This window comes from Verticillium nonalfalfae (assembly GCF_003724135.2).
Source record: "Verticillium nonalfalfae strain VnAa140/NRRL 66861 chromosome Unknown scaffold_24, whole genome shotgun sequence".
Lineage (NCBI taxonomy): Eukaryota > Fungi > Ascomycota > Sordariomycetes > Glomerellales > Plectosphaerellaceae > Verticillium > Verticillium nonalfalfae.
In genome coordinates, this window is record NW_021167249.1 from 167,365 (window position 1) to 194,639 (window position 27,275).

A 27,275-nucleotide genomic window follows, 5' to 3' on the forward strand; every position below is an offset into this window, starting at 1 on the left:
ATCTTCCCCATTCCCACCTCTCTCTCTTCCTCTCGTCCTCCTCTCGAGCAGACTCTCTTCCTCCAGAGCCTCGACTTCTTTTGTTTCTTCCTTCACTTCCCCCCCCCCCACACCCACTCGCCCTTTCAAAGCAGTCCACCCCCCCTCCAAATCTATCACCAACAGTGTCGGCTACTCGCCGTCCCTACATGAGGAGCTTTGCCACGACACCCTGGATCGGACGGGACTCATCAGAGACTGAGACCCTTTCGGAACCCGGCTGACAGCCTTCTACCGACTTGAAGGCGAGGAAAACCATCAGTTCCTCTCCATGTCTCCCTGATTGAAGCGAAGCCCTTTTTTGCGCCGCCCTCATCACCTCCCACAATTTTGCTCCCTCCTTGCTAGGTACACTCACCCTAGCAACCAGCCAAGCACAGCATCAGCATTGGCATTGATTCCATTGCGTGCACGCCAAGAGAGAAAGAAAACAAAAGCAGCACGACCGCAAACACCCGCTTTTTTCGAAAGACGTCGTTGGAATACACGTCTCTCAGTAGCGAAACTTTGTGTATTTACGCTGCCGTAACACCCATTGCCGACCATGGGTAAGGACAACTCCGAACAGGAGGATGCTGTGGCCAACCACGTCTCTGGCCAGGCTAACAAGCCTCTTTCGCGTCCTCCTCACTGCTTGTCCATTGACGAGACCGTGGCCGAGCTGAAGGCCAATGCTGAAGATGGTCTGACTGACGCTGACGCCAAGGCGCGTCTGGAGGAATACGGCCGCAACCAGTTCGGCGAGGAGAAGGGTGTTCAGCCCGTCAAGATCCTCGTCGCTCAGGTTGCTAACGCCATGACACTGGTATGTTTTTCCTCGACTGGATCAGGTTTGATCGAGGCCATGCACGACAGCAAACTAACATGGCCGCTCGTAGGTTCTCATCCTCGCCATGGCTGCCTCCTTCGGTATCGAATCTTGGATCGAGGGTGGAGTCGTCACTGGTGTCATTGCCATCAACATTATCGTTGGTTTCCAGCAAGAATACAAGGCCGCCAAGACCATGGACTCGCTCCGCTCCCTGTCATCGCCTACCGCCTCCGCCGTCCGCGACGGATCTAATCAAACTGTCCCTACTGTCGAAATTGTCCCTGGTGACATGGTCGAGTTGAAGACTGGCGACACTATCCCTGCCGATGTCCGCATCATCGAAGCCGTCAACTTCGAGACCAATGAGGCTCTTCTCACGGGCGAGTCCCTTCCTGTTCGTAAGGAGCCTTCCATGACTTTTGAGGACGACACTGGTCCCGGTGACCGTCTCAATGTCGCCTACAGCTCTTCGACTGTCACCAAGGGCCGTGCTCGTGGCATCGTTTTCGCGACCGGCATGTACACTGAGATTGGTCAGATTGCTGCTGCCCTCCGCGGCAAGAGCTCCCGTCGTCGTCCTGTGAAGCGCAAGGAGGATGGCAGCGCCAGCCCTGGTCGCTACGTCCAGGCTGGTATTCTCACTGCATACGACGCTGTTGGTGTCTTCCTTGGTATCAACGTCGGCACCCCTCTCCAGCGTAAGCTGTCTCAGCTCGCTCTGCTTCTTTTCGGTATCGCCATTATCTGTGCCATCATCGTTCTGGCTGCCAACGACTTCAACACGACCCAGGAGGTTATTATCTACGCTGTTGCCACTGGTCTCTCCATGATTCCCGCCTCTCTCGTCGTTGTGCTCACCATCACCATGGCCGCCGGTACGAAGCGTATGGTTCAGCGTCACGTCATCGTTCGCAACCTGAAGTCTCTCGAGGCGCTCGGTGCTGTTACCAGTACGTCACAATGACAAGATGTTGACTCGTACAAAGCTAACTCCACTCACAGACATTTGCTCTGACAAGACCGGTACCCTCACCCAGGGTAACATGGTTGTCCGCAAGGCGTGGGTCCCTGGTGTCGGCACCTTCTCTGTCAAGGATGCTACCGAGCCCTTCAACCCAACCAAGGGTTATCTCTCCTCCCGCGTCGAGCAGCCTAAGGATATCTCCTTCCAGGGTGAGGATGCTGAGGGCGAATCGTTCTCCGATGTTGATGGCCAGGTCAACTCGAACCCTACGCTTCAGACGTACCTCAACGTCGCGTCTCTGGCTAACCTGGCCACCGTCCACCAAAACAAGGAAGGCGAATGGCACGCTCGTGGCGACCCGACTGAGATCGCCATTCAGGTCTTCGCTTCTCGCTTCAACATGAACCGTCTCGTTCTGTCCGGCGAGGGCAACAACTGGAACCAGATCGCCGAGTTCCCCTTTGATTCCGATGTCAAGAAAATGTCTGTCGTCTTTAGCGATGCCGAGGGCAACCAAAACTGGCTCTTCACCAAGGGTGCCGTCGAGCGTGTCATCTCTTCTTGCCCCAAGATCCAGATTGGCGATCAAGTGACCGACCTCACCGACGAGATTGAGCAGGAGATTCTCCGCAACATGGAAGCCCTCGCGCGCCTCGGTCTTCGTGTTCTCGCATTCGCCAGCAAGCAGGATATCGGCCCCGTTGACGGACACGAGAACCTTGACCGCAACCTTTACGAGAAGGACCTCATCTTCCGTGGCCTCATTGGTCTCTACGATCCTCCTCGCCCCGAATCTGCTCCCTCCGTTCAAATGTTCCACAGGGCTGGCGTCAGTGTTCACATGCTGACGGGTGACCACCCCGAAACTGCTCGCGCCATCGCACTTGAAGTCGGCATCCTGCCCACCCGCATGAACGAGATCGCTGCCGACATCGCTAAGACGATGGTCATGGCTGCCCACGACTTTGACAAGCTCACCGATGACGAGATCGACCAACTTCCCCGTCTCCCTCTCGTCGTCGCACGCTGCGCTCCCCAGACCAAGGTTCGCATGATTGAGGCTCTTCACCGTCGCGAGCGCTTCGTTGCCATGACCGGTGATGGTGTCAATGATTCTCCCTCCCTCAAGCGTGCTGACGTCGGTATTGCCATGGGCCAAGCCGGCTCTGACGTGGCCAAGGAAGCTTCCGATATTGTTCTTTCTGACGACAACTTCGCCTCCATCCTTAACGCTGTCGAAGAGGGACGCCGCATGTTTGACAACATTCAAAAGTTTGTTCTCCACGTGCTTGCCCAGAACGTTGCCCAAGCCTGTGTTCTTCTCATCGGCCTTGCCTTCAAGGACGACAGCAACCTGTCTGTCTTCCCTCTCGCTCCTGTTCAGGTCATGTGGATCATCATGATCACGTCTGGTCTTCCCGACATGGGTCTCGGTTTCGAAATTGCCGCTCCCGACATCATGGAACGTCCTCCCCAGAACGTAAGTCAAACATCAATTCAGATTGCAATGCGCACACACTGACCACTCTTCCAGCTGAAACAAGGTATCTTCACGCCTGAGCTTCTGTTCGACATGCTTGCCTACGGCCTCTGGACTGCTGCTCTCTGCATGGGATCTTTCCTCGTCGTCATGTTTGGCTTCGGTGATGGTCAGTTCGGCGAGAACTGTAACGCCGACTACTCTGAGGCTTGCGACACCGTTTTCCGCGCTCGTGCTACCTGCTTCGCCTCTCTCACTTGGCAGTCTCTCTTCCTCGCTTGGGAGATGGTTAACATGCGCCGGTCTTTCTTCCGCATGGTGCCCGGCAGCAAGCGTTATTTCACTCAGTGGATGCACGATGTCTACCGCAACAAGGTTCTCTTCTCTGCTGTTGTTTTCGGCTTCGTCACTGTCTTCCCTCTCAACTACATTCCTGGACTTAACCGTGTTGTATTCAAGCACACGGGTCTGACCTGGGAGTGGGGTGTTGTCTTCATTGCCGCCATCCTCTTCTTCATCGGTATCGAGATCTGGAAGTGGTTGAAGCGCGTCTACTTCCGTCGCCAGGCCCGCAAAGATACGGGCGGCGTCGCGGACGTGGAGGCTCGTGTATTCGGTGTCTACTACGACCTTGGTGGTGTGGACTTTGAGAAGTCGGCGTCGAGCCCCAGCAGCAGCGGCGAGAAGGAGCTCCGCGAGAAGCCGTCCAACAACGGCGTTGCGGACAACAAGAAGGCCGATCTCGAGGCATGAGTGGATGGTCTTTTCAGATGATACCAACCTCCATCGGTCACTTGGGATGGGCCGAGGAGACAGAGTTTTGTCCTTTTTGTTCTGTTTTTGAATCAAGCGGGAAACATGGTCTCTGCATGAAGAGCATTTAGATGGGGTTTATCTATTTTACTATTTACTTTCCATGTTTGGAAAAGTTTTAGTCCCGTCGGTCGCAGCAGCAACGCCGTCGACGGGTGCGAGATGATGAGGTGCGCGGATGGGAGGTAAACGCAGCAGCTGGAGAAACGATTTCATGTGTAAACTGTCTTCTGGTTGATAATTTGCCGAATGGATTGATAGTCAGATAGGCAAAAGCCGAACATGTTACCTACAACGTCATCTTCCTGTGTACCGTTATACTCTGAGTGAGAAGTATATGCCGTTGGGACGAGATTTTTTTCCAACGGATTTCAGAATCATCTGGGTCGACGTAGTCAAAAGGCGCACGCTCAGTCGTGGCATTGCAGTAGGATCTCTGTCACAACATCGCATTGGAGATATTCGCCACAAGCCTGAACATCGAGTGCCAGCATCACATGTTCGATACGCACCGCCTGATCTTTCTCGCCAAAAGTCGTAGGCCGTGGATTTGCGCTAGAGACGGCCTCACTAGAGTAGGGATTTCAAGTAAGCTTTGAGGCTGGTCGGGGGCTGGCGAGTCTCGGCCACTTTCTAAACACAAGAGACGCCAAACGCATGCAGTCCACAGGCATCATGGGGATTTCGAGGCGGTTTCCCGTCGGGGGGTTCAAGCTGCATAGGGGGTGCGAGATGGCCCTTCAACGCGGAATGCGCCTTGCCGAGGCTAGTGGTGTTCGAGCATGGTACAGCATTTGAGCAGAGGCCGAGCAGAGGTGGGAGTGTCGGGATGGCTGGTTGAGTCTATATGGTCGGTCTTGGGGATTTGGCGGGATGATTTCGAACATGACGGTGCAATTTTGTAGACCACCTAGATGGAAGAGCTTGGGGGTTAAAAAACACCCCTTTGCAGAGGCTGGGCGTTGAAGGCATGTCGGTGGTCGGCCGGTGGTTGTTCTGAGACTGCCGGAAGGGGTTGGACTTTTGGACGGGTCATGTCGTCGGGTCGTGTGGGTGGACGCTTGATTGACGTGCTCGCTGCGAAGTTGCTGTTAAGGTCAGGGGCGTGCCAGATGGCTCATGATGCCGAACCGGCCAAGTTGCTGTCCTTATGTCCACGTTGCGCATGGCAGGTATAAGACGGTCCGTCGGGTCGGATGAATGGTCGTGTGATAAGACTGGCGGCAGCCGGCGACCGGCTCAGTCGAGACGGATCAGCAGCCCAGACGGGACACTTGGGCCCTTGATATAAGCCCGGCAGACTCGGTTCGGGCGCACGCAGGGGTAAGCATGGGCGTTTCGGGCCAGTGATCCCCGGATGAGTGGTAGATCTCAAGGATGGGGACTGCCGGCTGAGCTCCCCCGGCGATGCTATGGCGATGCAACATGGCCATGACAGGAAAATCTGGGGATGGTGTTGAAGGATAAGCAGCCTGGTCCAGTAGTGTAGCCCCACCGTGATCAGAGACGGGGCACCCGGAGCCGGTCGAAGAGAGCGGGTGGGGATGCTTTGTTGGAGAAGGCTTGTCATTATTGGGCAGAATGATTGAAGTAGGTGCGATGGGCCAGGCGCGGGGCTGCGGGGGCGTCGCGGGGCACCAGGACAGGAAGCACTGTGCTTCCAGGGCAGTGCCAGAGAGGGAATCAGCGTCTAACAGCGTCAAACACGGTGTTTCCTGGGCGCCATACTCGCCGCCGCACGGCCTGTGTTTCCCGCAAGAGCGCCCCAAAGAGCAAAGAGCTATGGGGGGACCCCCACCTGCCCACTTGGAGGGACGTCACTGCCCTTTTTTTTTGTTGCTCCTGACACGCTCGACACGGTCCAAAACTGGCGCCAGCCAAGGGGAAAGAAAGAGTGCCCCGCGAACCAGGATCTGGCTGGAACTGGGATTGCGACTGGGAAACATGGGGGGAGCTCTCCCAAGCTGTCTCTTGCCCCTCCCTCTCCATGCCCCTCCCCTCCAAGGATCGCTTTCCAAGTTGTCACGCCTGTTTCCAAGATCCTCCTCTCCACTGCCATCTCCATACAATGAATGGGGGTGTGACCGCAGAGCCCACGATCCAACGAGAGAGCAGCAAACACCGGCATGGCGCCGACACGAGATGCGAGACGGGCAAGCCGCCCCATCCAGGAGGAGACGTGACGTGACGAACCTCCCGCCCACCGACACAGCGTCAAGAAATCCATGCGCTTTTGCTCCATCCTAGCCCGGCTGTGCTAGCTAGTCATGGACTGGTTGGTGTCGGTGTGGTCTGGTTTCGATGTCCGGGACGGAAAACGCCAGGTCCTACCAACCTTAGTCAAAGCCGAGGGACCATGGCGATGAGAGACCGATAAATACCCCGATCCGTCAACCTCTCGCCCGCTCCCCTCCAGCTCCAGCTTGCTCTTCCTTCTCCTCCTCTCCTTTCTTCCCTCAAACGAAACCTGACTGGCATCCTCCTCATCCTGCAGTGCCGTCACAATGTCTCCCAAGTCCATCCCCCCCCAGGAGATCGAAGGCACCCCAGACTGGCAACACCAGGCCGTCTTCCGACGAAACACTCTCCCTGCACGCTCCTACCACATTCCCGAGACCTCTCTCCTCCTCAACGGGCAGTGGGAGTTCTCCTACACCTCGTGCCCTAAGGAGTCCCCTCAGCCCGGCGACGAGGATGTGCCCGAAGACAACTGGGGCACCATTGAGGTCCCCGGCCACTGGCAGCTCCAGGGCCACGGTCGCCCTCACTACACCAACACCGTCTTCCCCATTCCCGTCTGCCCGCCTTTCGCCCCGACAGACAACCCCACCGGCGTCTACCGCCGTACCTTCAACGTTCCCTCGACCTGGGACGCCAGCTCGCAGCTGCGCCTGAGGTTCGACGGCGTCGACAGCGCCTACCACATCTACGTCAACGGCGCGCTTGTTGGCTACGCCGAGGGGTCAAGAAACGCGTCCGAGTTTGACGTCACCGAACTCGTCAAGCACGATGCGCCCAATGACCTCTTTGTCAAGGTCTACCAGTGGTCCAGCGCCACCTACATCGAGGACCAGGACCAGTGGTGGCTCTCTGGCATCTTCCGCGATGTCCACCTCCTGGCCTTCCCCAAGACGGACAGGATCGACGACTGGTTCCTGCGCACCGATCTGGATGCCGAGTACGAGAACGCCACGCTCCAGGCCACCGTCGATGTCACGGCCTCCAAGTCGGACACCCTCAAGATCACCCTCAAGGAGCTCGCCAAGAACGGCGGCGCCGTCATCACCACCAAGGATGCTCCCGTCAAGAGCGGCGACACCAAGATTGACCTCGACTTGGCCGTCTCGAACCCCAAGAAGTGGACTGCCGAGACGCCCTACCTCTACCAGGTGGAGATCACCCTCGGTGCGCACACCATCCAGCAGAACATTGGCTTCCGCAAGGTCGAGCTCAAGGGTGGCTTGATTCGCGTCAACGGCGTGCCCATCCGCATCTATGGCGTCAACCGTCATGAGCACCACCCCAAGTTCGGTCGTGCTGTTCCACTCGACTTCATCAAGAGGGACCTGCTGCTCATGAAGACGCACAACATCAACTCTCTGCGATGCTCGCACTACCCGCCGCACCCCAAGCTCTTCGACATGTGTGACGAGCTCGGTCTCTGGGTTATGGACGAGGCCGATCTCGAGACGCACGGCTTCTACGACTGCATTGCCCGGCCTCTGGACATTCCCGAGGAGTGGGACTACGAGGAGCGCAAGAAGCAGACTTTCCCGCCGGCGGGCAAGTACACTAGCCAGAACCCCGATTGGAAGGAGGCCTATGTCGACCGCATGGTCCAGCTCGTTCAGCGCGACAAGAACCACTCCTCCATCATTATGTGGTCTCTCGGCAATGAGGCCTTCTACGGCGACAACCACAAGGCCATGTACGAGTACGGCAAGGCCTTTGACCCCACGCGCCCCATCCACTACGAGGGAGACGTCGACGCAGTGACGGCCGACATGTTCTCGTACATGTACCCTCCCATTGACAGGCTGCTGCACCTCATGAAGACGGCGGGTGTCAAGGAGGACGGCAGCTGGGACAAGCCCATTGTTCTTTGCGAGTACGCCCACGCCATGGGCAACGGCCCCGGTGCCCTCGATGACTACGTCGAGACCTTTGAAGCCAACGAGCGCCTCCAGGGAGGTTACATTTGGGAGTGGGCCAACCACGGCATCTGGAAGGAGGACCCCGATGGCAAGAAGTACTATGCTTACGGTGGTGACTTTGACGACTTCCCCAACGACGGCACCTTTGTCATGGACGGCCTGCTGCACAGCACCCACGAGCCGACCCTTGGCCTTGTCCAGCTCAAGAAGTCCTACCAGCCCCTTCTTCTATCAGTCGAGGGAGGCAAGCTCGTCATCAAGAACAAGTACGACTTTGTTGGTGTTCAACACCTGTCGGCGACCTACAAGATTGAAGAGCTTGGTGAGAGGTAAGTGATCTGAATGCCCGGCCCCCAACTCTTCCACCATGCAAGCGCTAACTTACTGTTCCTCCCAGCACCTCGCACATTGCTGCCGGTAGCCTCGAGATCCCTGCCATCGCCGCCGGCGAAACCCTATCGGTCGACCTTCCCGCCTCGTTGTCGAACATCAAGTCCACCAAGGATGTCTTCCTCACCGTCTCCTTCCGCCTGAAAGAGTCTACAAACTGGGCTGAGCCCTCGCATGAGATTGCCTGGATCCAGCACCAGCTCTCCTCGGCCGAGGCTCCCGCGTCCGCCGCGGCCCTCAACACTCTCACCTCCAAGCTCACGGTGGAGAAGACGCGTGCGCGGGCTACCATCTCCGGCCTCGACTTCTCCTTCGTCTTTGACACCGCTCGCGGTCTGCTTGTGTCTTGGACGGCTGGCGACAAGACGCTCCTGGAAAAGGACCCGGCCACAGGTGCCGCACTGATCCCCAACTTTTGGCGTCCCCCCACGGACAACGATGTACCCGTCGCCTGCGTGTACTGGAAGCGCTTTGGCGTGCACGAGCTCACCAGTCAGCTGCGCTCTCTCGACATTGTTGAGTCGGCTGACAAGGTTGAGATTTCCACCAAGACGTTCCTGTCCCCCCCTGTGCTCGCCTGGGGCTTTGAGACGACGTCCAAGTACACAATCAGCGCCACTGGTAAGCTGACAGTCGATGTCGACCTGACGCCTACTGGCCGCATGCCGACGACCATTCCTCGCGCCGGTTTCAACCTCCACCTTCCCAAGGCGCTCAGCCAGGTCAAGTACCTCGGTCTCGGCCCCGACGAGTCGTACCCTGACAAGCAGACGAGCCAGCGCGTCGGCGTGTACAGCACCACGGTGCCTGAGCTGCAGACACACTACGAGGTGCCGCAGGAAAACGGCAACCGCATGGCGACGCGATACGTAACGCTGACAGAGGGTGGCCACGGCCGTGGCTTCCGCGCGACGCCCTCGGACGCTTCGGCGTGGACCGACGAGTCATGGCGCGACTTCAGCTTCCGTGCCAGTCACTACTCGGCCGACACTCTTCACTTTGCCAAGCACCCGTGCGACCTCGTCGAGGCAGATGCGACGCTGCTGCGTCTTGATGCTCGCGTGGCTGGTGTCGGCAGTGCCGCGTGCGGTCCTGGTCCGCGTGAGGACCTGCTCGTCAAGACAGAGCCCCTCAAGTTTGGCTTCGTGCTCGAGCGTGTAGGATTTTAGATGCCATATGAGGAAGGGGAAAATCAGGGTGGAAATGGTTCCGAATTAGACGGAATAAGTTATGAACGTGATGACACTTCAATACAGTATGAATATGTTAAAATTATAGCACTGTACGACCTCGGTGAACTAACCGTTAAAAGAAGGATTGGCAGCACGTCGACCTTTGCACATCGACATCTGAGCATCTCTCAAGGCAGTCTCGACGACCTTCGACAACCAATTATGGACTCCCCAGCAGCAGCGAATGTTTTGGGGACTCTTGGTGCTGTATGTGAATCCTATTTGTACCAGCAAAAACCTGGGCACAGAGCAAAAGACGGAGCGCTCATCATCCTTGGCAGGTCTGCTGGTCCATCCAGCTCATCCCCCAGATCGTCATCAATTACCGCCGCCACCACGCCATCGGCCTCCAGCCCTCCATGATGATGCTGTGGGCCTGGGCCGGCGTCCCCCTGGGCGTGTATAACATTGTCCAGGACTTCAATGTTGCCCTGCGCATCCAGCCACAGATCCTGACGCTGCTCAGCCTGGTGACCTGGATCCAGTGCTACTATTACGAGAGGGTAAATCACCACTATCTAAGCTGCAATCGTCTCTGGATTTCATAGTCACTCACCTGGATTTGAAGAAATGGACCGTCGCCCGCGCCCTCGCTGTCGTCGTCCCCGTTGCGGCCCTGATGGGTGGCATCCAGGCGGCCCTCATCGTCGCCCTGCGCATCGCCCGCCATGCCGAGACCGAGTGGCCCCTCACGCTCATGGCCGTGCTCTCGGCCGTGCTCCTCGCCGCCGGCGTGCTGACGCACTACTGGGACATCTGGACGCACCGCACCGTGCGCGGCATATCGTTCCTCTTTGTCGGCATTGACGCGCTCGGCGACGTCTTCTCGCTCGCGTCCGTCGTCTTCCAGCCGCGCCTGGATGTCCTCGGCATGGTCATCTACGCGACCGAGCTGGTCCTCTGGATCGGTGTTTTTGCTGCCGGGGGCTGGTATAACCTGCGACCGTGGATGCGGGGCAAGCTGAGCAAGGGCGGAGAAGGGGAGGATGAGTCGCCTGCTGCTGACGGGCCGGGTGTGCAGATGGACGGTATCACGGCGCATGGAAACCACTCGTCGACTTCGGTCTTTCGGACGGCCTCGAGGGAGGAGGCCAGCGGGGTACATCACAGGACGGTCACTTCACTCAGGGGGAGCGTAGAAGGATGAGGATGAAGGCCCCCCCCCGTCGCAGACGGGGAGGCAGATTCGCTGGCCCATGAACCGGAAAAGGACGCAATGACTAAAACCAACACCGATACATTCCTAACCTTGATATATCCCCCGAAAGATGCCACAAAAAAAAAACGAAAGAACAAGAGAGGAATAGACCCGGCGCCCCGCTATGCCATGACCGCTGCTGCACCGAAAGCCACGATCGCCGCCGCCACCACGCTGAAGGCCTGTGCCGAAGCGCCGTTTCCCTGGGTCGGCAGGCCGCTGGGGTTGGTGACCTGACCGGGCTGCGTCGTGTTGGTCACGGGCGTGCTGCCAATGGCGCCGTTGTTGTTATTGTTGTTGTTGTTTCCATTGCCGTTGCCGTTACCGACACCGACGCCGGCACCAGCACCGCCGGCGTTGACGCAGTTCTGCGACGAAAAGCCCTGGGCGCTCTCCTGCAGGGCGCGCGTGAAGCCAGCAGCCATCTGGGCGGCAATCTGCTGCGCGGCCTGGGGCACCTTGCTGACAATGGCGTCGATAAGGCTGCCGGCGCCGGTGGTGACCTCGCCGACCTGGGCGCGAACGACGTCGCAGAGGTTGGCCTGCTGGAAGGCGGGCTTCTTGTTCTGGAGGTTCCGCACGAGGCTCTGACCGTTGGTCTGCAGGCTGCCGACGAGCTGCTGGAGTTGGACGGTCTCCTGGAGCGTGAGCTCGGTGCTGCCCTGGATCGACGTCGCGCCCTGCCGGAACGTGTTGATGAGCTGCTGCGACGCCTGCTGCAGCTGCGTCGGGTCCGTCGTGAAGGCTTGCACGGCCTGATCCAGCGAGGCGATGCCCGTGCCCACCTGATTGATGACGCCCGTCACAATGGCGAGCTCGCGCACGACAAGGGCCGGAGCGTCACGTTCTACCGGCGTCGGCTTCTCCGCGACGGCGGAGCCGAAGGCGGCCATGGCCAGTAGGGTGAGATGGGTGGTGATCTTCATGGTGTATGTGTGTGTGTGTGCGTATGTGTATCGTGCTTCGTTCCGGTGGTGGAGGAGGTATGGCAAAGATGTATGGACAGAGGAAGAGTGTGGTCTGTGATGTGTGGCAAGGTGAGGACAAACAAAACAAAAAAGCAAATAGGGGACGCCGGTGCTTATAGATTTGTTTAGTTGCCAGCGTCTCAGGGCCAGCAAGGTTCGAGAAGCGGGCTCTGCCCTCTGCACAGACCGGGGATGAGCTTGCGGCCTTGGGTCTTGACCATGCTATCCAGTCCTGGGTTTCATGTGGGCTGATTCGACTGCTGAGGACCGTGGACGGCGTATCACGACCGCGTTTCTCCCCTTCGAGACTTGGGCCGACGGACGACAAAGCAGCCCCTCATGCCTCACGGGGCGACAGAGTGGACGACAATTTCGGATGGAAATTCCATTTCTGGGTTCGTAAAAGGCGCAATATCTGCAAATGGCCGTTATATACAGGCAGTAGGTAGGCAATTATATCAGAGACCGAGAGTCGTGGTGAAGCTTTCCGCTGGTGTAAACCTTAAGTCAACCCTTGCTCTTTGTCGGTATCAACACCACAGCCAAAACCATTGAACAAGAGTAAGGGTCCTTCCAACGACCTCTTTGGAAGCCGTTCTAGAAGATGTCGAAGATGCGTTTTGTGACCACTGAAATCAGAAGCAGTGGTGAGGATTGATACTCCGCTCGGACGTGGTCGATGAAACGCTCCTCGTGCGGCTCAGCCTCCTGATGCGCACCCAGCCGGCATCCGAAGCCGTGCAGCGTGCTATTCCTGGCCGGCCCCCTCCCCGCTCGGCCGTCGATCGAAGATCAACTGGGGCCATGTCGAACTTTTCTTTCGACTTCTCTCGTGGCGATATTCATCGATTATCGGGTCAGATGTTGGTCTGAGGGTGTGCGGCCGTGCCTCGGCCGGCTTGGAGCTGTAGCGTTCTGTTCTGCTTTTGTGCACCATACAGAGGTCGAGTGACATTGCCAGATTGAGTGATAACGTGCTTCAAGGCCATCGCATACAGTTGAGAGCGTCGCACTGAAGGAGTATCAGCTCTGAAACATTCTGACCTCGCGCCCTCGCGTCTCCACATCCGGCAGCAAACAGAAAGCCTCGTCATGGTGCATGTCCCCAAACGCGACGAGCGAATGCACTTGAGATGAAGGCATCGTTTGCTATGACGACCTGGCGGCTGCCAACTCACATAAACCACATGCTGTCTGGAGGGGACGGCAATGCCCCAACATGAGCTGAACGTGAGGCAGGCTGTGTCCGTCGGTATCACCACGTGTTGGACGCTGACCAGCGTGTTTCCTTGAAGTGGCAATGGTCTATTGTTCGCCGGTTTGTAGCTCAAATTCTCAACCTCGAGTTGAGATGGGTATCATGCAAAAGTCGTATCCCTATCGACCGCAACAGTGTGGCAGCCCTGAACCTTGTACCAGAAGTTGCTTCCCGTCTGTCTTTGAAGAAGAAAACACTCGGAACATAGGCGACGCCTTGCACAGCGATCCGTCCGTCCGTGCCCAGCCCCCTGGCCCTCACTTGAAGATACGCTTGCCGCCGGTCCGCACGGGAAACCGCTCGACACCGTCGCTCTGCTGCTCGTGCCACAGCCCCTGCGTGCCCACCCACCCGCTCTCGCCCGACATTTTGTACTGCCTCCATGCCTCGCGCAGGTGCTCCGGGCGCAGGGGGCCACGCTTGTCCTTCTCGCTGAGGCGGTTGATGTCGCCGCGCACGGTGGGATCTGTGTTTTGCGGGGGGAACTCGACCTCTGACTGCTTCTCGCCGGTCGCGTTCATCCACTCCCCCTGCACACTGATGGCCTTCTCGATGAGTTCGCCGATGAAGTATTTCGACACGGATTTGATGGCAAGCGTGACGGTGGGCGGCACCGATTGCGAGACGGTGGCGTTGACGACCTGTACGATCGATGATGGACCACGTCAGCAAGCGTCGCTCACGTATGAGCAACAGACCAAGAAAGAAAGAGGGAAAACACACCCTCTTGACGACGTTGTCGGTCAGTTTGGCCGCGCGCCAGTTCTCATAACGGTTCATCTGGTCCTCGTCGAAGCACTCGACAAGCATGGCGCGCAGCCTGATTTCCTCCTGCTTCTGCTCCTGCGTCCTCGTCTCGCCGCCCACGAGCCCCATCTGCATGTCGTTATCATCATCGTCATCGTTGCCGTCATCGCCATTCTGCCCATCGGCACCGCCGCCCGCCGTCCCCCCGCGTCCGCTGACGAGCGAGGGCGTGGGCGTGCCCGCGTCGGGGGCGCCTTCGGGGTTGCGGTTTTTGGGCTTGCGGCCGCGCTTCTTCTTCGGGGGTCCTGCTGGCGCGCTGACTTGGCTGCCGCTGACGTGACTGGCTGTGTCGACCGAGGGGGAGCGCGCGAGAGGTGATCGCGCCTCGGGCGGGAAGGAGGTCTGGCGGAGGGGGTGGGTCGCCGAGGAGACGGAAAGAGTCGAGGCCTTGCGCCGCTTGAGAGAGGGTTGGGAGCCGCCGTCGGAGGCGCGCTTCTTCGAGACGGGCAGTGGCGTGTGGGCGGGATAGGGAGGGGAGATGGCCGTGGGCGACTGGGCGTAGGGGGGCGAAGCCATGCTGGCGGCTGCGCGTGGTGTGTTTGTGGCTGTCTCGGAGTGATGATCGATACGATTTGACGATGAAGGCGAGGTATAGATGGGGGGCCAGGTTCAGAGACTAAGCGTTCGAGATGGATATGGGATGTCGAGCTACATCCGTCGTAGCTGCTGTTTGCTGCTTGTTGCTGCGAGGCTGAGAGTTCTGACAGGGGGGAGGCTGAGAGCTCGGACAGGGGGGAGGTACAGAGTGCTTACCTAACATGGATCACATGATCGGCTCTCGGGACTGCTCCGACAAGGCACGGACCATCCCACGCGGACCCTGCAGTGGAGCCGGTGGATTTGACGTCAACCCCGGACTCTGGACTGCGTTCCCATTGATAAGATAAGACCAGCCCCTCTGCCAATCCCGTCCGCCATTAACCGGCGATCCAGTAGAGTCAGTCCCTGGCCCGGTCATGATTCCATTTTTTCCCCTACTCCCCAATCCCCCTCCCCCTCCGAGTCGGACCCTTCCCTCCCGACAGCCTGTCTCCAAACCACGCCGCCCGCTCGTGACCCTGTCAATTCACCCACGCAATGGCCGGCTCCGAAGTCACGAGCTCCGAAAGGCGCCAGCGTCGCAAGCACAACGGCCACGGCCACGGCGATGCGGCAGACGCCCCTCATAGCGCCAGCGACGCCGAGACCGCGAGCAGCCACTCGAGCAAGGCGAGCAAGTCGAGGAAGCGCAAGCACCACCATCACAAGTCGGCCGTCTCCTCCCCCGAGGCGAGCGACGCCGACACCGCCAGCCAGAGCAGCAAGCGCTCCAAAAAGTCGAAGCGCAGACATGCCGAGGCCGACGCCCGCGCCGCCAACGGCGGAGCCAAGCGCCGGCCGAGCCTGAGCCAGCCGGCCCGTGACCCGCGGGACATCACCGTCAGGAAGATGAAGAAGCTCCAGGAGGAGCAGGAGGAGGACAAGCCCGCCGTCCGCACCCCCAGTCCCGTCATTGACTTTGACGGCCTCAGCCGCCCGTGTACGTTGGACATGCCCTCTCTCTCTCTCTCTCTCTCTCGTTCCAAAAGTAAAACACCTTGACTGACTCGCTAGGGAAACCCCCAACAGCCCGAGGCACGCGCGAACGTCTCGAGGAGAACCCCGACCAGGCCGCCGAGCGCCTCCAGAAGATGCAGGCCGCCGTTCGCACCATTCTCGAGTGCGTCGGCGAGGACCCCGACCGCTCCGGCATCGTCGACACACCCAAGCGTTACGCCAAGGCCATGCTCGACTTTACCCAGGGCTACCAGCAGAACGTCGGCGACATTGTAAACAATGCCATCTTCCAGGAGGGCCACAACGAGATGGTCATTGTCAAGGACATTGAGATCTTCAGCCTGTGCGAGCACCACCTCGTGCCCTTCACCGGAAAGGTAACCAGCCCCACCCCCCCCTTTCCTACCTAAAGACCCCAATGTCTCCAGAATAAAGCTCACACGCGCGGCTGCAGATGCACATTGCCTACATCCCGAAGAACCAAGTCATTGGCATCTCCAAGCTGCCCCGCATCGCCGAGATGTTCAGCCGCCGCCTGCAGATCCAGGAGCGCCTGACCAAGGAGGTCGCCAACGCCATCATGGAGGTCCTCAAGCCCCAGGGCGTCGCCGTCGTCATGGAGTCGAGCCACCTGTGCATGGTCATGCGCGGCGTGCAAAAGACGACGGCCAGCACCATCACGAGCTGCGTCCTCGGCTGCTTCGAGACAAAGTCCAAGACGCGCAACGAGTTCCTCAGCCTCGTGGGGCTCAAGAAGACCTGATCGGCAGTTCTCGTGTTTACGAGGAAAACAGACACTCGGTATTCTTTTTTGGGTTATTTTCTCTCCCTTTTGGGCCAGGGGCGGGGCTTTTTTTCTAAACCCCCACCCAGCCCCTCTCACGTTCATGGTGTTTCGGCGTCGGCAGCAAGCATGGGGCTCCAGAATCAGGCGTATCCCTCTTTTCAACATTGGGTCAAAGCATTTTGGGCGGTTTGGGTGAAACGGGTGGCATGTTAGATGGTTCGAGCTCAACGCTCTTCTTCGCGACGGATACTTGTGTGCCGATATAGTTCGTGCCTGTGCTATCGGACTTGATATACCTTTCAATGTCAAACACGCATGACGAGGCTCTCTCTTTTGACATATCATGCCATGTGCTTGATCAAGTTGCAGTGCCAACACCTGTTGAAGTAACTTGATTCGCCTCCGCGCGCTTGTCCTACCCCTATGTAGACACGCCATATATGACGAAGATGTCCTGTGACAATGGTATATCCTCCATGACCCATCCTATCGGAACCCAATGCATGCAGAAATGAAGCAGCAAGAAGAAAAACTCCCAAAACCTGCCTTCTATAGCTACCAGCCGACCAGCCCTCTTCAGCTGGTCGGTAGATTCCATCTGTTTGATGAGGTCCCTTTGACCATCTCTCGAATCATTTCCTGTTTATGTGATATCATGTCCCAAACATGTCCCAAACAAACCCCAATATGTGAGCCCCAAAACTCCCTAAAAATGTTGAGGAAAAAATATAGCAAACAAATCCCGTCGCGCAAATGACCAACGAAAGCAACAATGGTTACCGGCTCAGACCAAGGTCGTTCTGCTGTAGGAACGCCGTGGCTGGACCATCACCTCCCTGTTCGGCGGCTTGAAAGAAGTGGATCGCGATACACATGAGTGACGGGTCATTCCACACTGTTGCTCCTTCTTCCGCTCCACCCTCATGCCCCGAACTAGATATATTGCCAGTGGTGCCAGATCGGCTCCTGTCACTGGGGTAGAACCTGGCGCCGGACCTTGAACCTCGTCCATACTTATCCATGACGGCTTGCTTGAACACCTCGCGAGGCTTCGAAAGGGGCAGCGTTGTACGCTCCAGCAATTCTGGGTCCATGAGATAAAAGAGGGCAAGCTCACGTTGGGCGGCAGTATCCCCTTCCTTGGCGAGAACGGTCCACATTCTGCCTGCATCGGCCAGGCTGTAAGTCGTTGTTACGGGAGCAGGTGAGCTCGGTTGTGATAACGAATCCGAACTCTGTGCGTGGGGTTCCTTGCCCCTCTCCTGCGTGCTTCTGTAGGCCTTCTGGACCTCGTCAGCCACATCAAGCATCGTCCTGCACACTTCTGACTTGAGCCCAAGCGCGGCCAGCCCGGTATCCCAAAACGCTTTGCCTTTGTCTGTCTTGTCGAGCACAGCAGGATGAACGAAAGCCGCGATGAATTGCAAGTCCCTGAAAAGCGTCTGGGGTCGAATCGAGGCATCGCGTAAGAGCGTTCGCAAGACGTCTACAACAGCGTCGGTGTGAAGATTTGGAACTCCCACGGTCCGAGTGTCAAGACTGCCAAATCGCGAAGGAAGCGATCCGGCAATCGTTGGAGAAATAACGGGTGACTGCAACAGAGCATGTGAGCGCCGTTCCTTAACATTATCCATGTCATCCTCGAGCGGAGTGGGCCGACCGGATCCTCCACTGCCGTCATTATCAGGGACGTGCGGGCTGGCTGGGTTCCAGCCCATCCGTGATCGCTTTGTCCCACCCGTGGCCAGGGACGCGAGAATGAGTTGCTCAAGCTCATACAGAGCGTTGAGCTTGGCATACGGGTTCGGATGGACGCAGAACATGCGCAACAGGCGCTGATACGCCTTCTTGTAGGGGAACTCGGGTGTGCTGTCTTTCAATATGGGACGATGGCGAGTGGAGGCCGTATCGACTGGTGTGGTCGTACTGTCGGTTCCTGGAATGCTCGCAGTCTCGGTCGTCTCGGGGCTCTTGTCGGTCTCCCCAGCATTCCTTAGATCCCCGCAGCTCTTTTTCTTCTCAATCACGCGTGGCTTTCCTGAGGCCTTCGAAAGTTTGCCACGTGTAGACGGTAGACCTTTGGCCCGCCTGTCGAGCGCATTCCGTCGTTCGATACACTCTTGGCCTAGGCTTTCAAACCATACATCAGTCTCGGCGCCAGATGCAAAGACGAAGTTGCCCAGATCCGAAAGAAGGAGACTGGTCAGGGTCTGCCGCAGATCGGTAAAGAACCGTGTCTTCTCCTCGGACAGGCGCTGCTGATAAACTGTCTCATTTGATGACGCTGAGGTTCCAGGTCGTCCGGTAGATTGGCCCGAGAAGGAGGGGCCACTTTGGCCGTGAGCATGGAATGTGCTTGACAGGTTCGTCACGCTCGTCGTAGGCGAGTGTGCTCTCGAAGCCACAGTGCTTGGGGAGATGGCAGACTGAAAGGGCGACCAGAATGTCGAGCTCGAGTCAATAGTGTGAACGGGCGACGATGCGCCGAAATAGTCCTGCCCGTCTATGATATCTGAAAGAGCCGTGCTGGCCTTTGAGAATCGATAGCTTCCTGAATCGAATGATTGCTGGCTTGCATTGTGCGTCGACATGCTCCTAAGATCCCTGGGCATAGCAACCGATCTGCCGTGAATGTTGAACCTGCGTTCTGGCTCGCTGATGATGCTTGCGGCATCGTCTGCGCCATGGCCCCAGCCCGGCTCCCTATCGCGACCGCCTTTGAACCCTTCAAGCGTCTTGCGGTCCCGCAGGTACAATTCGCTCGACCATAGGACAGGCCCATCCATAATGGACTCGCCGACGAGCTTGGAAATACATGTGTCGACCTCGCAGCAGAATCTGTGGATTCTCTCCTCACCGCGGCAGAAGTTTGTGACATCAGCCTGCTCCAACCAACGCGATGTCTTGTCAGCTTGGTCGTCGCTGAGCTTATTCGGCCCACCTTGCTCTTCTGAGGCGCACAATAGATCCATGATCTGTGACTCGGTGCGGTAGAGATAATTGGCGGTGCCACGAGCCGAGTGCGCCCTGTTGCGTTGAAATGTACCCCATCGACGAGGCATACCCATTGTCTTTAAAGCTGCACAAATGTTGCGGGTGTGTTCGTAGGGTGCTGAGGTGCGGACGTCAGAGACATACCACATCTTATCACGGAGCGCCCGCAGGCGCCTCATCATGCCATCAATGAGACCTTCGTGCCTTTCCTGGCTTTGCTTGAGCCAAACAAGCCAAGCATCGTACTCTTCAATTCCGGATGCAGATCGACGTATTGAATCTCGAGGGCCGCGCGAGAAGATATTCAAGAGTATAGCAAATCCATCACGACGTAGGGACGTTGCAGTGACAGCGTTGAGCTGCTGCAGCGTCTTCCAGTACAGGTGCGCGGACACGAAATCAGACTGAGCTCGCGACTGTGCTGATGCCGCCGTCAGCATGGCGACCAGTACAGAAGAAGAATCTGAGGATGGCGCTGGTTCTTCGTCGTTTTTCGAGTTTCCCGAAGAATATTCGGGTGCTGGACTCTTAATGTCCTGACCGGCGTCTCGCCCGCGATATGGGTTCCGATTCGGCGTTGACCGCTCAGTTGTAACTACCTTGTTCTTCGATCGGTATCTCTTGATGCCGGTGGCCCGGTTACTGAACTGTGCCCGGTTTGCTTCTGGCTCGTTACTTTGTGGGATCTCAAAATCCTCTACCAGTTTCAAGACAGAGTCACGAAGTTGGTGGTAGTCCTTGTCTAGCTCCGGTCTTCCATCGTCTTCGTCATCGTCCGTATCGCTGGTGGACGAGTTCTCTTCTTCCTCGATTTCGTCCTCGGGATCGTATGTCATTTGCGTAGACAAGCTGTTGCCGTCCGAGGAAATGAATAGTACCGCCCAACGATCTGCACAAGGGTGGCATGAGCCTTGGACGGTTTCCATGCCAAGAGCGGCACTCAGCTCCCGAAGGGCGAAGCGTAGGCGATAGCCATCGTCTTCGTAGCCATTGAGTCGCTGTTGGGCGGCCGAATCCAGGGCTGGCGGCGAGTAACGCTGAGGGGAGCCCGCACCATGATCATCAAAGGCAGTTCCCTGCGAGGTCGTTGCATCGCTGACAACTGAAGAGGCACTGGTACTGAGTACGGATGTCGTTTCGAAGTTGCTGCGCGAACCACCCATCGATATGGGCTGCGAGATGCCAGACATGCCTGAGATTGACGGGGCACCAGACCTGAGCCCACTGGAGTGGGCTGACATTGGCCTCCGCTCGGGAAAGAGAGCGTTGACTAGAGTGACTAGATCTGCAGGGCTGATGACCAGGTAGGGATGCACTTCAACAGTCTCCCTGAGCGATGTGATGGATCGTGCGGGTAGGAGCTTGGCCATCTGCCGCTGCGGCCGAGCCCCTCTGAACCGGCCCAAAATGTTGTCGACATGGTCTTGAACCTTCGCGGGGACTGACATGGTGCCTTTCTTGTAGCACGTCATGTTCACCACTAGCTCCTGTGCTTTCAGGGCAACCTTCTTCAAGATGGTTTGGCGGCCGTATTCTGTGATGTGGTAGTCGGCCATCATACCAAAGCTTTCCGGGTGAATGATGACATGCAGGAGAAAAGAGGAAAAAAGCCATTTCCAAACGAACCAATTCCTGGTACTGTCGACCAGTTTGCTGTCAATTCGCCGCAGAATCGCATTACCGAGTTCGAGGAGACCCTCAGGTATGCCCGTCGCATCCTCATCGTCCACAATGTCAAAGAGCTCATTGACAGCTCGATCATAAAACTCCTCAGCAGCTATGCTATCCTTGGGGGTCCAATCCGAAAGGTTGAAGCGAGTCCCGTGCTGGTCCTCGGCACGGTCCAGGAGAAAAGCGCCGTCTTCCAAGATTTTCATGAGATACCATTCCATATTGGATTTTCCGGCCCAGTCACGCATGGTCGTCCAGACATTCATGACAGAAATAAGCATGTGCTCGCTTTGGACTTTGTTCGCCCTGGAATCCGTAATCAGCTTGGCCATGGCGGTTGCCCAGATATCAGTTCGTCTCCGATCCTCTGCGCTGTCTGGCCCAGCCGAGTTGGCGAAGCAGGTATGTATGAGAGCCGATAGAGGATCATGCCGTTGAAAGGAGAGTAGGCGCTCGATGGCCGTGTTCTGCTGCGTCGAATATCGACTCGAGTTGCCGGATGCGTGGGTTCGCGGGGCGGGTCGACCATGGAAAGGCAGGACAGACTCGATAGGTTCCAGTACTTGATGGAAGCTGGTAAGGGCATTCAGTTCAGCGGTGGTCAGGGTGCAAAGCCTAGTAGCTAGATAATCCGGGTTGGTCCGTATCTGGTTCAGAAAGTTAAGAAACGTCTCCCTTGCTGAGGCCGGTATTTCGTTAAGAAATGGTGCAACAGCAGCCAAGGGACCAGCAGAGACAGGTGTGCTTGAGGAAGCCTCCAAATTATCGGACAAGGTATCCATTTCGGGTTCCAGAAGAGCGTACTGACGGAGACCATCGCAGCTTTTTCGTACATCGTGAATGGCGTTGAAAAGGAGCCCGAATACTTTCTTGTCGTCCTTGCGGAAACAATCTGCTAGGTTCCTGCGGGCAATCTCACCACACCGAGTCAGTCGAGCAGACAGAGCAGTCGAAATCAGGTTCCTTTGCAAACGGATCCTAGTGTTGGCGCGCTTGCGCTCCTGGTACTTAGATAATCGAACCAGGTGGGCGAGTTCCTCCAAAGTAGTGCCATCGGAACTGTCGTGTGCCTGGAACGGACTCGAGTACTGAGACAACTCTGGAAGAAGACTCGGAGCAAAAGGAGCAGCGCCGGTGTCAGAAGGTACAGACGGGGGGGTCTTGGGAGCAGCAGCTTTGACGGGGGATGTGGAAGAGGGCGTCACGGGTTGAGCAATCACTGGCTTCCTGGCGCTGGCTGTCGCGCCATACTGCTGTGAGAGAGGCCGCCTTGGTGCGTCGTCATTGCGGCGCAAAGGCAGCGAAACATTGATGTTGGGAACTGGCGGGGGGCTCGGCGAGCAGGGGCGTCGCATGCGCCGGGAGAAAGAGGCATGGTCGTCAAGCGAGGGCGTCGGCGATCTCGAGTTCGCGCTTGTGGGGAGCTTCTCGTCGTCGGGGGAGAGGGCTGCAGGAACGAATGGCGCAGGTTAGCAGTGGTCCAGGTAGATGGACGGCGCGGAGGGTAGCAGTGAGAAGAGTGTTGATGACAACAGTAGTTGTCCCGCGCACTAGTGTGACCGCCTGGACATACGAGCTGAGGAAGAATGTATGCGAACGGGCGACGAGAGGGAGCGTTGCATGGAAATCATTATGCGCCCATGGAGGTGGTGGACCGCAAAGAAGACGCTGAAGCAGCGACTAAAGGCAACGGACTATGGTTTTCAGTCGGATCGTCCCAGGCCACGACTTTAAGCGTCTCGTCAGAGTGGCTATTTGGGCAAAAGCGTCAGTTGGTGGGACGATCTTGTGCGGGCGACGTCGCGATCGTGTGATCGGGGTTGAGGCGGGGGAGGGCGAGCGAGTCGGATGGCGGGGGAGGAGAAAGGGGAGGGAGAGGTAAGGAAGGAGAAGGTTGACAACGGTCAGCTGGCGACACACTGAAGACGAGTCATCGGAGGGCACGGTGAACGAGGTAAATGGTGTTTTCAAGTGTGGAAAGACGAAGGGGGGGAAGATGAGGACCTGGAAGCTGGAAGCTGGAAACTGGAAACTGGAAGCTGGAGAGGGTCGTGGATGTTCATGATCCACCTTGACCCGAGATGGGATGGCTGGCAGCAGGGACAACAGGGGCAGGACCAGGACCGTAAGGTCCATCGTGGCTGCCATCGCCGCCGCCATGGCTCAACAGCGTCACAGGTCAGTGCGTCCCGGACCAGGTCAGGCCGGTCTTTGGACTGTCGGTCATCCGTCCTGGCAGGCGCAATGCCAGGCTATTGGTCCCTCGTGCCTCGCCTTCCCTGACAAGCAGCACGCGGCGCGCAACGAGCAGGCAGTGAGTGGACAGGCAGCCAACAGCCAGCAGCAAGCAGCAAGCAGCAAGCACCCACCAAGCATCAAGCTGGGTACCTAGGTAGCTAGGTAGCAGCAGCCGGCTTCTAGGTTAGAACCTGCAGTGGCTGGAGACGTGGACAGCAGGGGGTTTGTGGTGGGAAGGAAGCACTGGTATTGGGCATTGGGCAAAACCTGCCCTGAACAGGGGTGTGTCGTGGGCGCTAACTTCCATCCTAGCGACCCTGTGCTGGCACTGGCATCGGGCGGGAACGCCCCCCTTGCCTGCCCCTCCCGTCCATTCCACTCAACAGCCGAACACCCTCCCCAACATGGACAGAGGGAGGATTCCTGCCCTCCAACGGCCTGCTCATCACCGGCCGAACCTCCGGACGGATCTCAGGTCGCGTCGCCCATTATCCTCGGTGCCCTCGCTGTCTTCCCAACTTCCATCAGTCGTATCTTGTCTGTGGCAAAGACATGTAGCTACTCGAGGACGCCGACGGCGACACATTCAGCTGACTTGATGCACTCTAGACACCTTCACACGTCAGCCTATCGATCTGTACAGCACGCGCCTCTTGCCACTTGGTTTGGTGTGCTGGTGATTCCGATTGCCACTACGACAACTCGGTGGTCGGCCACAATCTGTCAACGTCTCATCTGTGCTTTTCCCAGACAAACACGATGAGATGCAGCGACAGCACACAGCCGGCTCGCTTCGCCGTTCCCTCGACCCGCCCAGCGACTCGTTCCTCCTGCGACCCCGTCTTGGACACAGGAGCACCTGGTGTCTCGTTTCTGCTTCTGCCTCCCTGAGCTGGCACTGCATCGCATGGCATGACCGTCTCCGCCGTCTGCCCCTCAACCTCTACCCTGCGACCACTGACCTCCCTCTGTCCCGTTCCGACCGCACCCCTCGACCACTCAGCCAATCTGCATCGTCCACGAGGCTGGCCACCATGCCAACACACCCTTCAACTCTCCGCGACCCAGCCCACCCACCCCTGCCGCCCAACCAGCACACCAACCTGTCTGCGCCATCAGACTGGACCCGCCAATAACGCCGGGCTTCATGCTTCCAAGTGTGTCTCTCCTCGACGTTCTTCCTCGGACAGGCCATGTCCCGCAACACTCTTTGGTCTGCGGCAGGCCGCCTTTTTGATTGAGGCATGGCTCAGCCAGCACACAATGTCATTCACGACGCTTGATCATCCTCGTCCGTCACCCTCGATCCCCCTTCCACCTGCCTCACCCGCTCCATTTTCGTCCCGTCCAGCCATGAGAGAATCTTCGTCATCTACAAACCTTCCAATCTTCCAGTGAATCGTGCTATGCACGTCAGACTGGCGGACCGCTCACCCATGCTCGTCCCTAACGCACCCTCCTGCCCATCTCCTTATCGAATGGCCAACGGGGAAATGATGGGTCACATGCTGTTCCTGTGTTGAATCTTGAACCCAGCACTCCTTGTTACTGGCATCGCCTGAATTGGATAATTCGCCCGCGGGACGTTGATTACTTGAGAGCAGCTCCACGTGGCATGATATTGACAGGCGCAGGCTGGCTTCACAGACTTCATCCTGTCTGTAATGCTTGAACTGCGATCTTCATGTCGCGCATGTTTTCCAGCAAAGGTGCCTAGGATGACTGCGCTCCTACCAAGACATGCCGCCGGACACCATCAACGCGCCTTGTGTATCATCTGACCCATTGTACTGGCGCACACCTTGCACGAACGCAGAGCATCGGCTGCGGCAACATGCTTCGATGCCTGTACCATGTCTGTAAGATATCGGGATGGGCTGCATTTCTATTACCCAGTACGCCCTACCCGAAGATCCTAACAGGCATGTGCTTGCTTCGTAGCGGCCGCTAGAAGGAAGCAGCTGTGACGGTCACTATCTCGACAGTTGTCAGGAGTGATGACAAGCGTTAGGGTAACAGTCCTCGGCCAGGCGTAGTCGTGCTTTGTCACGAGGCGGTCATTTGAGATTGAGTTTACATTTTCTAGAGCTGTTGCTCTGCAAACGCAATTCTCATCCAGCAATGGTCCTGTTATCGCGCGTGTCCGTCTCATCTCTCGAGAAGATGTGGATCGCCGCTCAACTTTGTGTGCTCACAAGATAGCTGGCTCTATTCCTAGAAGGCTTTACAGGGCTGGTGAAATGCTGGTTGACACCTCTGCCCCGCTTCGTCGTCAGTGAGCTGGTTTGTGAGCACATAATGGCGTGCCAGCTACCTCTTCGGCCTGTTTCTTGAACCTCGAGCACATACTGCATGATCATTCAAAAGAACTATCCTCCCTCTGTACAGCCAGGGACTGGATGCGAAAACAATGTTATCGACTCGGGCCGCCACAACATTGGCGCAACTGGACATCCCATGGCGTTTTACCCCAGCCGCCAAGGATCTGTTCGATGCCGAATCCAATCCTGAAGGTATCATCTCTCTTGCAAAGGCTGAGAACCCCTTGATGTACGATGATCTCGCCGAGTTTTCTTCAAAGGTAAGTTTCTACCCAAGGCGAGTTCTTACCGACCCTAACATCGTTTAGGTAGAATTTCCGCCTGCTTCCTTCACATATGGCTACAGCAGCTTTGGCGGACCCCGCCTCGCTGCCGCTCTCGCAACACATGTCAACGAGACATTCGAGCCATTCTCCCCAATCTCGCCTTCGGATATACAGGTTGCCAATGGTGCTACTTCTCTTCATTCCATGCTCGCCTTTTCCCTAGCCGAGCAGGGCGATGCCATCCTTGCCCCACGCCCTGTGTATGGTCGTTTCGAACTAGACCTGGGCAACGCCATGGGCGTCAAAGTGGTCTATGCCGACTCCGCCTCTGCAGAAGCGCTTGAACCTTCTATCATTGTTCATTTTGAAGATGCCTTGCAGAGGGCCAAGGTTGACGGTATCAATGTGAAGGCGGTGCTAGTTGTGAATCCAAGTAACCCCCTGGGTCGTTGCTACCCCCGCGAGACGTTGGTAGGATTTCTCGAGCTCTGTCAGAGGCACCAGCTCCATCTCATTAGCGATGAAGTATACGCTCTCTCAGTCTTTGGCCCCGGAACGGACTCAAGCCATGGCTTGCACCCCTTCACATCGGTGCTGTCTATTGACCTTGCGAATCTCATCGACCCGAACCTAGTTCACGTCGAGTACGGCACGAGCAAGGACTTTGCAGCCGCGGGACTGCGTCTGGGGGCGCTCATCACCAAGAATCGCGAGCTCCAGCGCTCTGTCCAGGCTGTCGGCCGGTTTCACGAACCTTCGGGCATGTCCGTCGCCATCGGCACGGCTATGTTCGAGGACCGAGAGTGGTGTCGCGCCTTCATACTCAATGCCCGAACACGCATCGGCGACGCATACAAGTTTGTCACGGGCAGGTTGAGAGAGATTGGAATATCGTATCTCGAGGCCAATGCGGGGTACTTTGTGCTGATCGATCTGGCGCCCTGGTTGCCACCTAAAGGCGAGGTATATGATACCACGCAGAAGAGAGAGTTTGCGCTGGCTGAGAAACTGGTCGCTGGTGGGGTTTTCCTGCATCCGGGGGAGGAGCATGCTCTTGAGGCTGGGAAGTTTCGTCTCGTTTACACGCAAAAGCGGCCGATCATCACCAAAGGCTTAAAGAGGTATTTTGATTCTTTTTTTAAGCGTGCTTCTATGGTCAAGACTGACAAACTGACAGACTCGACGCTGTTCTGAAGAGCGTGAATTGGTCCGTGTAGCTTGCGAAGAGAGCCCATGACTACCATGGGATAGCTGCCTGCTAGTATACATGGGGTCCTCGCGAGGCTTGGTTTACGCGATACTGTGCCTATTTCCCCTAGGCTCAAGCCTGTTGTCTGATGGTAGGGCA

General features: G+C 57.4%; 8 protein-coding genes across 8 annotated transcripts; 5 read left to right on the forward strand and 3 right to left on the reverse strand.

The window, feature by feature from the left end:
- Positions 1-583: 583 nt before the first annotated feature.
- Positions 584-4,047, forward strand: ENA1 (Na+ ATPase; the record flags this gene model as incomplete). The annotated part of the gene is made up of 4 exons (XM_028638511.1): positions 584-844; positions 918-1,800; positions 1,853-3,294; positions 3,349-4,047. 4 exons carry the CDS (start codon positions 584-586, stop codon positions 4,045-4,047), a joined length of 3,285 nt encoding a protein of 1,094 aa, XP_028496862.1.
- A 2,564-nt stretch (positions 4,048-6,611) lies between these two features.
- D7B24_004340 (uncharacterized protein) lies at positions 6,612-9,820 on the forward strand (the record flags this gene model as incomplete). The annotated part of the gene is made up of 2 exons (XM_028638512.1): positions 6,612-8,590; positions 8,659-9,820. The coding sequence occupies 2 exons, from the start codon at positions 6,612-6,614 to the stop codon at positions 9,818-9,820; spliced, it is 3,141 nt and encodes a 1,046-aa protein (XP_028496863.1).
- A 225-nt stretch (positions 9,821-10,045) lies between these two features.
- D7B24_004341 (uncharacterized protein) lies at positions 10,046-11,030 on the forward strand (the record flags this gene model as incomplete). The annotated part of the gene is made up of 3 exons (XM_028638513.1): positions 10,046-10,090; positions 10,165-10,386; positions 10,452-11,030. 3 exons carry the CDS (start codon positions 10,046-10,048, stop codon positions 11,028-11,030), a joined length of 846 nt encoding a protein of 281 aa, XP_028496864.1.
- A 173-nt stretch (positions 11,031-11,203) lies between these two features.
- Positions 11,204-12,007, reverse strand: D7B24_004342 (uncharacterized protein; the record flags this gene model as incomplete). The annotated part of the gene is made up of 1 exon (XM_028638514.1): positions 11,204-12,007. The coding sequence occupies one exon, from the start codon at positions 12,005-12,007 to the stop codon at positions 11,204-11,206; it is 804 nt and encodes a 267-aa protein (XP_028496865.1).
- Positions 12,008-13,564: 1,557 nt separating this feature from the next.
- On the reverse strand, positions 13,565-14,630 carry TAF11 (transcription initiation factor TFIID subunit 11; the record flags this gene model as incomplete). Its single annotated transcript, XM_028638515.1, has 2 exons — positions 13,565-13,948; positions 14,031-14,630. The coding sequence occupies 2 exons, from the start codon at positions 14,628-14,630 to the stop codon at positions 13,565-13,567; spliced, it is 984 nt and encodes a 327-aa protein (XP_028496866.1).
- Positions 14,631-15,191: 561 nt separating this feature from the next.
- Positions 15,192-16,413, forward strand: GCH1 (GTP cyclohydrolase 1; the record flags this gene model as incomplete). The annotated part of the gene is made up of 3 exons (XM_028638516.1): positions 15,192-15,633; positions 15,723-16,027; positions 16,105-16,413. The coding sequence occupies 3 exons, from the start codon at positions 15,192-15,194 to the stop codon at positions 16,411-16,413; spliced, it is 1,056 nt and encodes a 351-aa protein (XP_028496867.1).
- An 800-nt stretch (positions 16,414-17,213) lies between these two features.
- Positions 17,214-22,733, reverse strand: D7B24_004345 (uncharacterized protein; the record flags this gene model as incomplete). Its single annotated transcript, XM_028638517.1, has 2 exons — positions 17,214-22,549; positions 22,676-22,733. The coding sequence occupies 2 exons, from the start codon at positions 22,731-22,733 to the stop codon at positions 17,214-17,216; spliced, it is 5,394 nt and encodes a 1,797-aa protein (XP_028496868.1).
- Positions 22,734-25,750: 3,017 nt separating this feature from the next.
- On the forward strand, positions 25,751-27,121 carry D7B24_004346 (uncharacterized protein; the record flags this gene model as incomplete). Its single annotated transcript, XM_028638518.1, has 2 exons — positions 25,751-25,921; positions 25,970-27,121. The coding sequence occupies 2 exons, from the start codon at positions 25,751-25,753 to the stop codon at positions 27,119-27,121; spliced, it is 1,323 nt and encodes a 440-aa protein (XP_028496869.1).
- Positions 27,122-27,275: the final 154 nt, after the last annotated feature.